Source organism: Oncorhynchus nerka, linkage group LG4, assembly GCF_034236695.1.
Source record: "Oncorhynchus nerka isolate Pitt River linkage group LG4, Oner_Uvic_2.0, whole genome shotgun sequence".
NCBI classification, from domain to species: domain Eukaryota; kingdom Metazoa; phylum Chordata; class Actinopteri; order Salmoniformes; family Salmonidae; genus Oncorhynchus; species Oncorhynchus nerka.
The window spans coordinates 101387885-101400567 of record NC_088399.1 but is presented as its reverse complement, the minus strand read 5'-3'; the positions used below and the strand labels follow the sequence as shown (position 1 = coordinate 101400567).

The window sequence follows — 12683 nt, the reverse complement described above, 5'->3', positions numbered from 1 at the left end:
TATCAACACCCTATATCAACACCCTATATCAACACACTATATCAACACCCTATATCAACACTATATCAACACTATATCAACACCCTATATCAACACTATATCAACACCCTATATCAACACCCTATATCAACACCCTATATCAACACCCTATATCAACACTATATCAACACCCTATATCAACACTATATCAACACTATATCAACACCCTATATCAACACTATATCAACACTATATCAACACTCTATATCAACACCCTATATCAACACTATATCAACACTATATCAACACTATATCAACACACTATATCAACACTATATCAACACACTATATCAACACCCTATATCAACACTATATCAACACCCTATATCAACACCCTATATCAACACCCTATACCAACACTATATCAACACTATATCAACACACTATATCAACACCCTATATCAACACCCTATATCAACACCCTATATCAACACCCTATACCAACACCCTATACCAACACCCTATATCAACACCCTATATCAATACCCTATATCAACACCCTATATCAACACCCTATATCAACACACTATATCAACACCCTATATCAACACCCTATATCAACACTATATCAACACACTATATCAACACCCTATATCAACACCCTATATCAACACTATATCAACACCCTATATCAACACCCTATATCAACACTATATCAACACACTATATCAACACCCTATATCAACACCCTATATCAACACCCTATATCAACACATGTTGCTGCTGTCAATTGTGAGCAGCACATTTACCACTGCATGGAGTCTGAACCTCAGAATGAGGAGGAGGAGGCGGAGGAGGAGGATGAGGAGGATGAGGAGGAGGACAGCATTACACAGGTTGATATATGGTAGCAAAAACAGTACACAGCAACACTGTTCCTCTCCAGGTTTCTTCCTAGGTTCTGTCTTTCTAGGGAGTTTTTCCTAGCCACCCCTCAGAGCCTGGTTCCTCTAGGTTTCTTCCTAGGTTTTGGCCTTTCTAGGGAGTTTTTCCTAGCCACCCCTCAGAGCCTGGTTCCTCTAGGTTTCTTCCTAGGTTTTGGCCTTTCTAGGGAGTTTTTCCTAGCCACCCCTCAGAGCCTGGTTCCTCTAGGTTTCTTCCTAGGTTTTGGCCTTTCTAGGGAGTTTTTCCTAGCCACCCCTCAGAGCCTGGTTCCTCTAGGTTTCTTCCTAGGTTTTGGCCTTTCTAGGGAGTTTTTCCTAGCCACCCCTCGGAGCCTGGTTCCTCTAGGTTTCTTCCTAGGTTTTGGCCTTTCTAGGGAGTTTTTCCTAGCCACCCCTCAGAGCCTGGTTCCTCTAGGTTTCTTCCTAGGTTTTGGCCTTTCTAGGGAGTTTTTCCTAGCCACCCCTCGGAGCCTGGTTCCTCTAGGTTTCTTCCTAGGTTTTGGCCTTTCTAGGGAGTTTTTCCTAGCCACCCCTCAGAGCCTGGTTCCTCTAGGTTTCTTCCTAGGTTTTGGCCTTTCTAGGGAGTTTTTCCTAGCCACCCCTCAGAGCCTGGTTCCTCTAGGTTTCTTCCTAGGTTTTGGCCTTTCTAGGGAGTTTTTCCTAGCCACCCCTCAGAGCCTGGTTCCTCTAGGTTTCTTCCTAGGTTTTGGCCTTTCTAGGGAGTTTTTCCTAGCCACCCCTCAGAGCCTGGTTCCTCTAGGTTTCTTCCTAGGTTCTGTCTTTCTAGGGAGTTTTTCCTAGCCACCCCTCAGAGCCTGGTTCCTCTCTAGGTTTCTTCCTAGGTTTTGGCCTTTCTAGGGAGTTTTTCCTAGCCACCCCTCAGAGCCTGGTTCCTCTAGGTTTCTTCCTAGGTTTTGGCCTTTCTAGGGAGTTTTTCCTAGCCACCCCTCGGAGCCTGGTTCCTCTAGGTTTCTTCCTAGGTTTTGGCCTTTCTAGGAGTTTTTCCTAGCCACCCCTCAGAGCCTGGTTCCTCTAGGTTTCTTCCTAGGTTTTGGCCTTTCTAGGGAGTTTTTCCTAGCCACCCCTCAGAGCCTGGTTCCTCTAGGTTTCTTCCTAGGTTTTGGCCTTTCTAGGGAGTTTTTCCTAGCCACCCCTCGGAGCCTGGTTCCTCTAGGTTTCTTCCTAGGTTTTGGCCTTTCTAGGGAGTTTTTCCTAGCCACCCCTCAGAGCCTGGTTCCTCTAGGTTTCTTCCTAGGTTTTGGCCTTTCTAGGGAGTTTTTCCTAGCCACCCCTCAGAGCCTGGTTCCTCTCTAGGTTTCTTCCTCGGTTCTCGCCTTTCTAGGGAGTTTTTCCTTGCCGTCGTGCTTCTACACCTGCATTGCTTGCTGTTTAGGGTTTTAGGCTGGGTTTCTGTACAGCACTTTGTGACATCGGCTGATGTAAGCTGATCAGGGCTTTATAAATACATTTGATTGATTTTTAACGTGTTACTGAGTCAAGATGTTATCACATCAGGAGAAGAACAAGCGAAGGAAGCAGCATAGGGGAAGGTAGGGTGGGTTCATAAAGACAAGATGGAGAGTTCCACAGTGACTGCAGTTGAGGAACCACGGAGCATAAAAGGCTTAGTGTGGAATAAGGGGTAACTAGTGGGATGGTTGGTCGTGGGATTAACATAACATGGAGTGCTTCTGTCTAGAAGGATGGTTGGTCGTGGGATTAACATAACATGGTGTGCTTCTGTCTAGAGGGATGGTTGGCTGTGGGATTAACATAACATGGAGTGCTTCTGTCTAGTGGGGTCTAGTGTGGCTCAGAGTCTAGTGGGGTCTAGTGTGGCTCAGAGTCTAGTGGGGTCTAGTGTGGCTCAGAGTCTAGTGGGGTCTAGTGTGGCTCAGAGTCTAGTGGGGTCTAGTGTGGCTCAGAGTCTAGTGTGGCTCAGAGTCTAGTGGGGTCTAGTGTGGCTCAGAGTCTAGTGGGGTCTAGTGTGGCCCAGAGTCTAGTGGGGTCTAGTGTGGCTCAGAGTCTAGTGGGGTCTAGTGTGGCCCAGAGTCTAGTGGGGTCTAGTGTGGCTCAGAGTCTAGTGGGGTCTAGTGTGGCCCAGAGTCTAGTGGGGTCTAGTGTGGCTCAGAGTCTAGTGGGGTCTAGTGTGGCTCAGAGTCTAGTGGGGTCTAGTGTGGCTCAGAGTCTAGTGGGGTCTAGTGTGGCCCAGAGTCTAGTGGGGTCTAGTGTGGCCCAGAGTCTAGTGGGGGTCTAGTGTGGCCCAGAGTCTAGTGGGGTCTAGTGTGGCTCAGAGTCTAGTGGGGTCTAGTGTGGCTCAGAGTCTAGTGGGGTCTAGTGTGGCTCAGAGTCTAGTGGGGTCTAGTGTGGCTCAGAGTCTAGTGGGGTCTAGTGTGGCCCAGAGTCTAGTGGGGTCTAGTGTGGCCCAGAGTCTAGTGGGGGTCTAGTGTGGCCCAGAGTCTAGTGGGGTCTAGTGTGGCTCAGAGTCTAGTGGGGTCTAGTGTGGCCCAGAGTCTAGTGGGGTCTAGTGTGGCTCAGAGTCTAGTGGGGTCTAGTGTGGCTCAGAGTCTAGTGGGGTCTAGTGTGGCTCAGAGTCTAGTGGGGTCTAGTGTGGCCCAGAGTCTAGTGTGGCCCAGAGTCTAGTGGGGGTCTAGTGTGGCCCAGAGTCTAGTGGGGTCTAGTGTGGCCCAGAGTCTAGTGGGGGTCTAGTGTGGCCCAGAGTCTAGTGGGGTCTAGTGTGGCCCAGAGTCTAGTGGGGTCTAGTGTGGCCCAGAGTCTGGTGTGGCCCAGAGTCTGGTGTGGCCCAGAGTCTAGTGTGGCCCAGAGTCTAGTGTGGCCCAGAGTCTAGTGTGGCCCAGAGTCTGGTGTGGCCCAGAGTCTAGTGTGGCCCGGAGTCTAGTGTGGCCCAGAGTCTAGTGTGGCCCAGAGTCTAGTGGGGTCTAGTGTGGCCCAGAGTCTGGTGTGGCCCAGAGTCTGGTGTGGCCCAGAGTCTAGTGTGGCCCAGAGTCTAGTGTGGCCCAGAGTCTGGTGTGGCCCAGAGTCTAGTGTGGCCCAGAGTCTGGTGTGGCCCAGAGTCTAGTGTGGCCCAGAGTCTAGTGTGGCCCAGAGTCTAGTGGGGTCTAGTGTGGCCCAGAGTCTAGTGTGGCCCAGAGTCTAGTGTGGCCCAGAGTCTAGTGTGGCCCAGAGTCTGGTGTGGCCCAGAGTCTAGTGTGGCCCAGAGTCTAGTGGGGTCTAGTGTGGCCCAGAGTCTAGTGTGGCCCAGAGTCTAGTGGGGTCTAGTGTGGCCCAGAGTCTAGTGTGGCCCAGAGTCTAGTGTGGCCCAGAGTCTGGTGTGGCCCAGAGTCTAGTGTGGCCCAGAGTCTAGTGGGGTCTAGTGTGGCCCAGAGTCTAGTGTGGCCCAGAGTCTAGTGTGGCCCAGAGTCTAGTGGGGTCTAATGTGGCCCAGAGTCTAGTGTGGCCCAGAGTCTAGTGGGGTCTAGTGTGGCCCAGAGTCTGGTGTGGCCCAGAGTCTAGTGTGGCCCAGAGTCTAGTGGGGTCTAGTGTGGCCCAGAGTCTAGTGTGGCCCAGAGTCTAGTGGGGTCTAGTGTGGCCCAGAGTCTGGTGTGGCCCAGAGTCTGGTGTGGCCCAGAGTCTAGTGTGGCCCAGAGTCTAGTGTGGCCCAGAGTCTAGTGTGGCCCAGAGTCTAGTGTGGCCCAGAGTCTAGTGTGGCCCAGAGTCTGGTGTGGCCCAGAGTCTAGTGTGGCCCAGAGTGGATCATATGTGACCTGTCTAATATTTGCACAGTGTGTGTATCTAATGTGCCTGTAGGGCTGAACATACATCATGAACCAGCTGCTGTGTCTCTCTCCCCTCCAGCTGAACTCCCTCCCCCCTACACAGCCATCGCCAGTCCCGACCCAGGGGGGGTACCCGTCATCAACTGCCGGGTGTGTCAGTCTCTCATTAACCTGGATGGCAAGCTGCAGCAGCACGTGGTGAAGTGCACTGTGTGCAACGAGGCCACGGTAAGACTCACCTGCACCTGTGTGTGTGTGTCTCTGTGTGTGTGTCTCTGTGTGTGTGTGTCTGTGTGTGGTGACCTACAGTACCTACTGCAGGGACTGGCAGACCTTTGTAGGCCCACAGATCCATTTTATTTTGGGGAACTCACTCATGGTCAAAGAAATGTCGTTGTGTGTTTTTTCTCTCTTGTTATTCACTGATGATCAGTATTTTGATGAACCAGCTAAAATGATTTAGACTACCGACCGGGGGGGGGCTTCATGATTTAGATTGGTAAGTTAGTGATTTAGACTACCGGGGGGGGCTTCATGATTTAGATTGGTAAGTTAGTGATTTAGACTACCGGGGGGGCTTCATGATTTAGATTGGTAAGTTAGTGATTTAGACTACCGACGGGGGGGCTTCATGATTTAGATTGGTAAGTTAGTGATTTAGACTACGGGGGGGGGGGGACCATTGGGGGGGCTTCATGATTTAGATTGGTAAGTTAGTGATTTAGACTACCAGGGGGGGGGGGGCTTCATGATTTAGATTGGTAAGTTAGTGATTTAGACTACCGGGGGGAGGCTTCATGATTTAGATTGGTAAGTTAGTGATTTAGACTACCGGGGAGGCTTCATGATTTAGATTGGTAAGTTAGTGATTTAGACTACCGACCAGGGGGGCTTCATGATTTAGATTGGTAAGTTAGTGATTTAGACTACCGACCAGGGGGGCTTCATTGATTTTGTTATTCACTTTCAATCAGATCCAAAGGTAAGTGAACATCTGCTCGTCCAACATCTCTTTCCAAAATCATGGGCATTAATATGGAGTTGGTCCCCCTTTGCTGCTATAACAGCCTCCACTCTTCTGGGAAGGCATTAATATAGAGTTGGAACATTGCTGCTATAACAGCCTCCACTCTTCTGGGAAGGCTTTCCACTAGATGTTGGAACATTGCTGCTATAACAGCCTCCACTCCTCTGGGAAGGCTTTCCACTAGATGTTGGAACATTGCTGCTATAACAGCCTCCACTCTTCTGGGAAGGCTTTCCACTAGATGTAGGAACATTGCTGCTATAACAGCCTCCACTCTTCTGGGAAGGCTTTCCACTAGATGTTGGAACATTGCTGCTATAACAGCCTCCACTCTTCTGGGAAGGCTTTCCACTAGATGTTGGAACATTGCTGCTATAACAGCCTCCACTCTTCTGGGAAGGCTTTCCACTAGATGTTGGAACATTGCTGCTATAACAGCCTCCACTCTTCTGGGAAGGCTTTCTACTAGATGTTGGAACATTGCTGCTATAACATCCTCCACTCTTCTGGGAAGGCTTTCCACTAGATGTTGGAACATTGCTGCGGGGACTTGCTTCCATTCAGCCACAAGAGCATTCATGAGGTCGGGCACTGATGTTGGGTGATTAGGCCTGGCTCGCAGTCGGCGTTCCAATTCATCCCAAAGGTGTTCGATGAGGTTGAGGTCAGGGCTCTGTGTATACCAGTCAAGTTCTTCCACACCGATCTCGACAAACCATTTCTGTATGGACCTCGCTTTGTGCACGGGGTCATTGTCATGCTGAAACAGTAAAGGGCCTTCCCCAAACTGTTGCCACAAAGTTGGAAGCACAGAATCATCTAGAATGTCATTGTATGCTGTAGCATTAAGATTTCCCTTCACTGGAACTAACGGGCCCGAACCATGAAAAACAGCCCCAGAACATTATTCTTCCTCCACCAAATGTTACAGCTGGCACTATGCATTGCGCATGGTGATCTGAGGCTTGTGTGCGGCTGCTCGGCCACGGAACCAATTTGATGAAGCTCCCGACGAACAGTTCTTTGTGCTGACGTTGCTTCCAGGGGCAGTTTGGAACTCGGTAGTGAGTGTTGCAACTGAGGACAGACGATTTTTCCACGCTTCAGTACTCGGTGGTCCTGTTCTGTGAGCTTCTGTGGCCTACCACTTCGCAGCTGAGCCATTGTTCCTCCTAGATGTTTCCACTTCGTAATGACAGCACTGACAGTTGACCGGGGCAGAAATTTGATGAACTGACTTGTTGGAAAGGTGGCATCCTATGACGGTGCCACTTTAAAAGTCACCGAGCTCTTCAGTAAGGCCATTCTACTGCCACTTGTTTGTCTATGGAGATTGCATGGCGGTGTACCTGATTCTGTATACGAGTGTAGCTGAAATAGCCAAACCCACTAAAAGGTGTCCCCATACTTCCGTATATATTGTGTATCATTTTAAAAACTGCTAAATCTTCCCCATGGGAAAATGTATAGATTTGCAACAAACTTGCTTTAAAACTGCAACGTTATCTCAAAACCACATGTCCTGTAGTACTGTAGTACTGTAGGGTCTGTCGTACTGTAGTACTGTAGTACTGTAGGGTCTGTAGTACTGTAGGGTCTGTAGTACTGTAGTACGGTAGGGTCTGTAGGGTCTGTAGTACTGTAGTACTGTGGGGTCTGTAGTACTGTAGGGTCTGTAGTACTGTAGTACGGTAGGGTCTGTCGTACTGTAGTACTGTAGTACTGTAGGGTCTGTCGTACTGTAGTACTGTAGTACTGTGGGGTCTGTCGTACTGTAGTACTGTAGTACTGTGGGGTCTGTAGTACTGTAGGGTCTGTAGTACTGTAGTACTGTAGGGTCTGTAGTACTGTAGGGTCTGTAGTACTGTAGGGTCTGTCATACTGTAGTACTGTAGTACTGTAGGGTCTGTCGTACTGTAGTACTGTAGTACTGTAGGGTCTGTCGTACTGTAGTACTGTAGTACTGTGGGGTCTGTAGTACTGTAGGGTCTGTCGTACTGTAGTACTGTAGTACTGTGGGGTCTGTAGTACTGTAGGGTCTGTAGTACTGTAGGGTCTGTAGTACTGTAGTACTGTAGGGTCTGTAGTACTGTAGTACTGGTCTGTAGGGTCTGTAGTACTGTATAGTACTGTAGGGTCTGTAGTACTGTAGGGTCTGTAGTACTGTAGGGTCTGTAGTACTGTAGTACTGTAGGGTCTGTAGTACTGTAGGGTCTGTAGTACTGTAGGGTCTGTAGTACTGTAGTACTGTAGGGTCTGTAGTAGGGTCTGTAGTACTGTAGGGTCTGTAGTACTGTAGTACTGTAGGGTCTGTAGTACTGTAGGGTCTGTAGTACTGTAGGGTCTGTAGTACTGTAGGGTCTGTAGTACTGTAGTACTGTAGGGTCTGTAGTACTGTAGGGTCTGTAGTACAGTAGTACTGTAGGGTCTGTAGTACTGTAGGGTCTGTAGTACAGTAGTACTGTAGGGTCTGTAGTACTGTAGGGTCTGTTGTACTGTAGTACTGTAGGGTCTGTAGTACTGTAGTACGGTAGAGTCTGTAGGGTCTGTAGTACTGTAGGGTCTGTAGTACTGTAGTACTGTAGGGTCTGTAGTACTGTAGGGTCTGTAGTACTGTAGTACTGTAAGGTCTGTAGTACTGTAGGGTCTGTAGTACTGTAGGGTCTGTTGTACTGTAGTACTGAAGGGGCTGTAGTACAGTAGTACTGTAGACCCTACAGTACTACAGACCCTACAGTACTACAGACACTACAGTACTACAGACCACTACAGTACTACAGACACTACAGTACTACAGACACTACAGTACTACAGACCCTACAGTACTACAGTACTACAGACCCTACAGTACTACAGACACTACAGTACTACAGACACTACAGTACTACAGACCCTTCAGTACTACAGTACTACAGACACTACAGTACTACAGACACTACAGTACTACAGTACTACAGACCCTACAGTACTACAGACCCTACAGTACTACAGACCCTACAGTACTACAGTACGACAGACCCTACAGTACTACAGACCCTACAGTACTACAGACCCTACAGTACTACAGTACGACAGACCCTACAGTACTACAGACCCTACAGTACTACAGTACTACAGACCCTACAGTACTACAGACCCTAAAGTACTACAGACCCTACAGTACTACAGACCCTACAGTACTACAGACCCTACAGTACTACAGACCCTACAATACTACAGTACTACAGACCCTACAATACTACGTCTCAGCTGAGAAGGTTTGTCTGTCAGTCGATCCCATCGGCCCGGGGCTGACCTCAATAAGAGGCTATTAGTAGCAGTGCTGTACTGCTCTGCTCTGCTCTGTCTAGACTCAACCCAAACCTGCTGGGGTTGATACACTTAAATCCATAGCCATGACTGGGCAGAATTTGGACTAATCAGAATGGGACTGGATGTGTCCCAAATGTATACAAATGGGATGTAAAATGCCTTAAAGAAAGTATTCATACCCCTTGACTTATTCAACATTTTGTTGTAACAGCCTGAATAAAATAAAATATTAAATATTTCTCACCCATCTACACATAATTCCCCATAATGACATCACAATACCCCATAATGACATCACAATACCCCCTAAATGACAAACATGTCTGTAGACATTTTTCAAAACTTTTGAAAAAGAATTGCAGAAATATCTCACTAACTGTACATAACTATTCACACTCCTGAGTCAATACTTTGTACTGTAGAATCACCTTTGGCAGTGATTACAGCTGTGAGTGTTTCGCTCGTCGTCGGAATGAGGAGACCAAGGTGCAGCGTGGTAAGCGTACATCTTTCTTTTAATAGATGAACACCAAAAAATTTAAAATATATAAATGACCGGAACGTTCTGCAGGCTACACAGTAACTATGCAAAATCAAGATCCCACAAACTAAGGTGGGGAAAAAGGCTGCCTAAGTAGGATCCCTAATCAGAGACAACGATAGACAGCTGCCTCTTATTGGGAACCACAACAGGCCAACATAGAAAATGCAACATAGATTGCCCACCCTGACCTAACCAAATAGAGAATAAAAAGGCCCTCTAAGGTCATGGCGTGACAGCGAGTCTTTCTGGGTCAGGCTCTAAGAGCTGTGAGTCATTCTGGGTAAATCTCTAAGAGCGTTCCACACCTGGATTGTGCAACATTTGTATTATTTTCTAAATTCTTCAAGCTCTGTCAAATTGGTTGTTGTTCATTGCTAGACAACTATTTTCAGGCCTTGTCAAAGATTTCCAAGTAGATTTAAGTCAACCTGTAAACATGGCCACTGAAGAACATTCACTGTCTTCTTGATAAGTAACTCCCGTGTAGATGTGGCCTTGTGTTGTAGGTTTTTGTCCTGCTGAAAGGTGAGTTCATCTCCCAGCGTCTGGTGGAAAGCAGACTGAACCAGGTTTTTGTCCTGCTGAAAGGTGAATTCATCTCCCAGTGTCTGGTGGAAAGCAGACTGAAGCAGGTTTTCCTCTACGATTTTGACTGTGCTTAGCTCCATTCCATTTCTTTTTTCATCCTGAACAGTCCTTAATGATTACAAGCATACCCATAACATGATGCAGCCACCATTATGCTTGAAAATATGAAGAGTGGTACTCAATAATGTATTGCCCCAAACATAAAAAGTGAATTGCTTTGGCAAACGTTTTGTAGTATTCCTTTAGGGCCTAGTTGCAAACAGGATGCATGTTTTGGAATATATACATTTAGGTTAGTATTGTGGAGTAACTACAACGTTGTTGATCCATCCTCAGTTCTCTCTTATCACAGCCATTAAACTCTGTCAGTTAGGTTAGTATTGTGGAGTAACTACAATGTTGTTGATCCATCCTCAGTTTTCTCTTATCACAAACATTCAACTCTGTTGCTGTTTTAAAGTCACCATTGGCCTCATGGTTAAATCGCTGAGCGGTTTCCTTCCTCTCCGGCAACTGAGTTTGGAAGGATACCTGCATCTTTTTAGTGACTGGGTGTATTTACAAGGGCACAGGACGAGACCCAGATGCAGACACGGGAGGCAGAAGTCTCTGATATTTATTAGTATCCAAGGGGCAGGCAAGAGACAGGTCGTGGACAGACAACATATCATGACAAGGTCAGAGTTCAGGAGGTACAGAGTGGCAGGCAGGCTGGAGGTCAGGACAGGCAGGCAGGCTGGAGGTCAGGGCAGGCAGTATGGTCAGGCAGGCTGGAGGTCAGGACAGGCAGGCTGGAGGTCAGGACAGGCTAAATATCATGACAAGGTCAGAGTCCAGGAGGTACAGAGTGCCAGGCAGGCTGGAGGTCAGGGCAGGCAGTATGGACAGGCAGGCTGGAGGTCAGGGTCAGGACAGGCAGGCTGGAGGTCAGGATATGGACAGGCAGGCTGGAGGTCAGGACAGGCAGTATGGACAGGCAGGCTGGAGGTCAGGACAGGCAGTATGGACAGGCAGGCTGGAGGTCAGGACAGGCAGTATGGTCAGGCAGGCTGGAGGTCAGGACAGGCAGTATGGACAGGCAGGCTGGAGGTCAGGACAGGCAGTATGGGCAGGCAGGCTGGAGGTCAGGACAGGCAGTATGGACAGGCAGGCTGGAGGTCAGGACAGGCAAAATATCATGACAAGGTCAGAGTCCAGGAGGTACAGAGTGGCAGGCAGGCTGGAGGTCAGGACAGGCAAAATATCATGACAAGGTCAGAGTTCAGGAGGTACAGAGTGGCAGGCAGGCTGGAGGTCAGGACAGGCAGTATGGTCAGGCAGGCTGGAGGTCAGGACAGGCAGTAAAATGGATCATGGAGGACAGGCAGGCTCAGAGGTCAGGACAGGACAAGGTAGAGTGGCAGGCAGGCAGAGTGGCAGGCAGGCTGGAGGTCAGGACAGGCAAAATATCATGACAAGGTCAGAGTTCAGGAGGTACAGAGTGGCAGGCAGGCTGGAGGTCAGGACAGGCAGTATGGTCAGGCAGGCTGGAGGTCAGGACAGGCAGTATGGACAGGCAGGCAGGCTGGAGGTCAGGGCAGGCAGTATGGTCAGGCAGGCAGGCTCGAGGTCAGGGCAGGCAGTATGGACAGGCAGGCAGGCTCGAGGTCAAGGCAGGCAGTATGGACAGGCAGGCAGGCTCGAGGTCAGGGCAGGCATTATGGACAGGCAGGCAGGCTCGAGGTCAGGACAGGCATTATCACCATGCTCAAAAGGATATTCAATGTCTGTTTTCTTTTTTTTTACCCATCTACCAATAGGTGCCCTTCCTTCCGAGGCATTGGAAAACCTTCCTGGTCTTGTGTTTGAAATTCACTGCTCAACTGAGGGACTACAGATAATTGTATGTGTGGGGTACAGAGATGAGGGACCTTACAGATAATTGTATGTGAGGGGTACAGGGATGAGGTAGTCATTCAAATATCATGTTAAACACTGTTATTGCACACAGAGTGAGTCCATGCCACTTATTATGTGACTTGTTAAGTACATTCTTTACTCCTGAACTTATTTAGGCTCCTTACCATAACAAAGGGGTTTATTGACCCAAGACATTTCAGCTTTTCTTTTTTTTAAATTAATTTGTAAAACATTAAAAAAAAACTGAATTCTGATTTGACATTGTGGGGTATTGGTTGAAAAAAAAGCTCAATTTAATACATTTTAAGTACAGATTTTAACACAACAAAATATGGAAAAAGTCAAGGGGTGTGAAAACCTTCTGACGGCTCTGTAGCTACAGCAGCTGTGTTTATTCAATGACATTTGGTGTGAACGTCTCCATTTGGTGTGAAGGTCTCCATTTGGTGTGAAGGTCTCCATTGGGTGTGAAGGTCTCCATTTGGTGTGAAGGTCTCAATTTGGTGTGAAGGTCTCCATTTGGTGTGAAGATCTCCATTTGGTGTGAAGGTATCCATTTGGTGTGAAGGTCTCCATTTGGTGTGAAGGTCTCCACTTGGTGTGACGGTCTCCAC

At 48.1% G+C, this 12683-nt stretch overlaps 1 protein-coding gene across 1 annotated transcript in view; it reads left to right on the top strand.

Annotated features, from left to right (window-relative positions):
• Positions 1-12683, top strand: part of LOC135571492 (type 2 phosphatidylinositol 4,5-bisphosphate 4-phosphatase-like) — a 46414-nt gene that overhangs the window by 21346 nt on the left and 12385 nt on the right. Inside the window, exon 2 of the mRNA XM_065018069.1 lies at positions 4779-4927. Coding sequence (XP_064874141.1) covers positions 4779-4927 — 149 coding nt within the window. The remainder of the gene's footprint in view (positions 1-4778; positions 4928-12683) is intronic.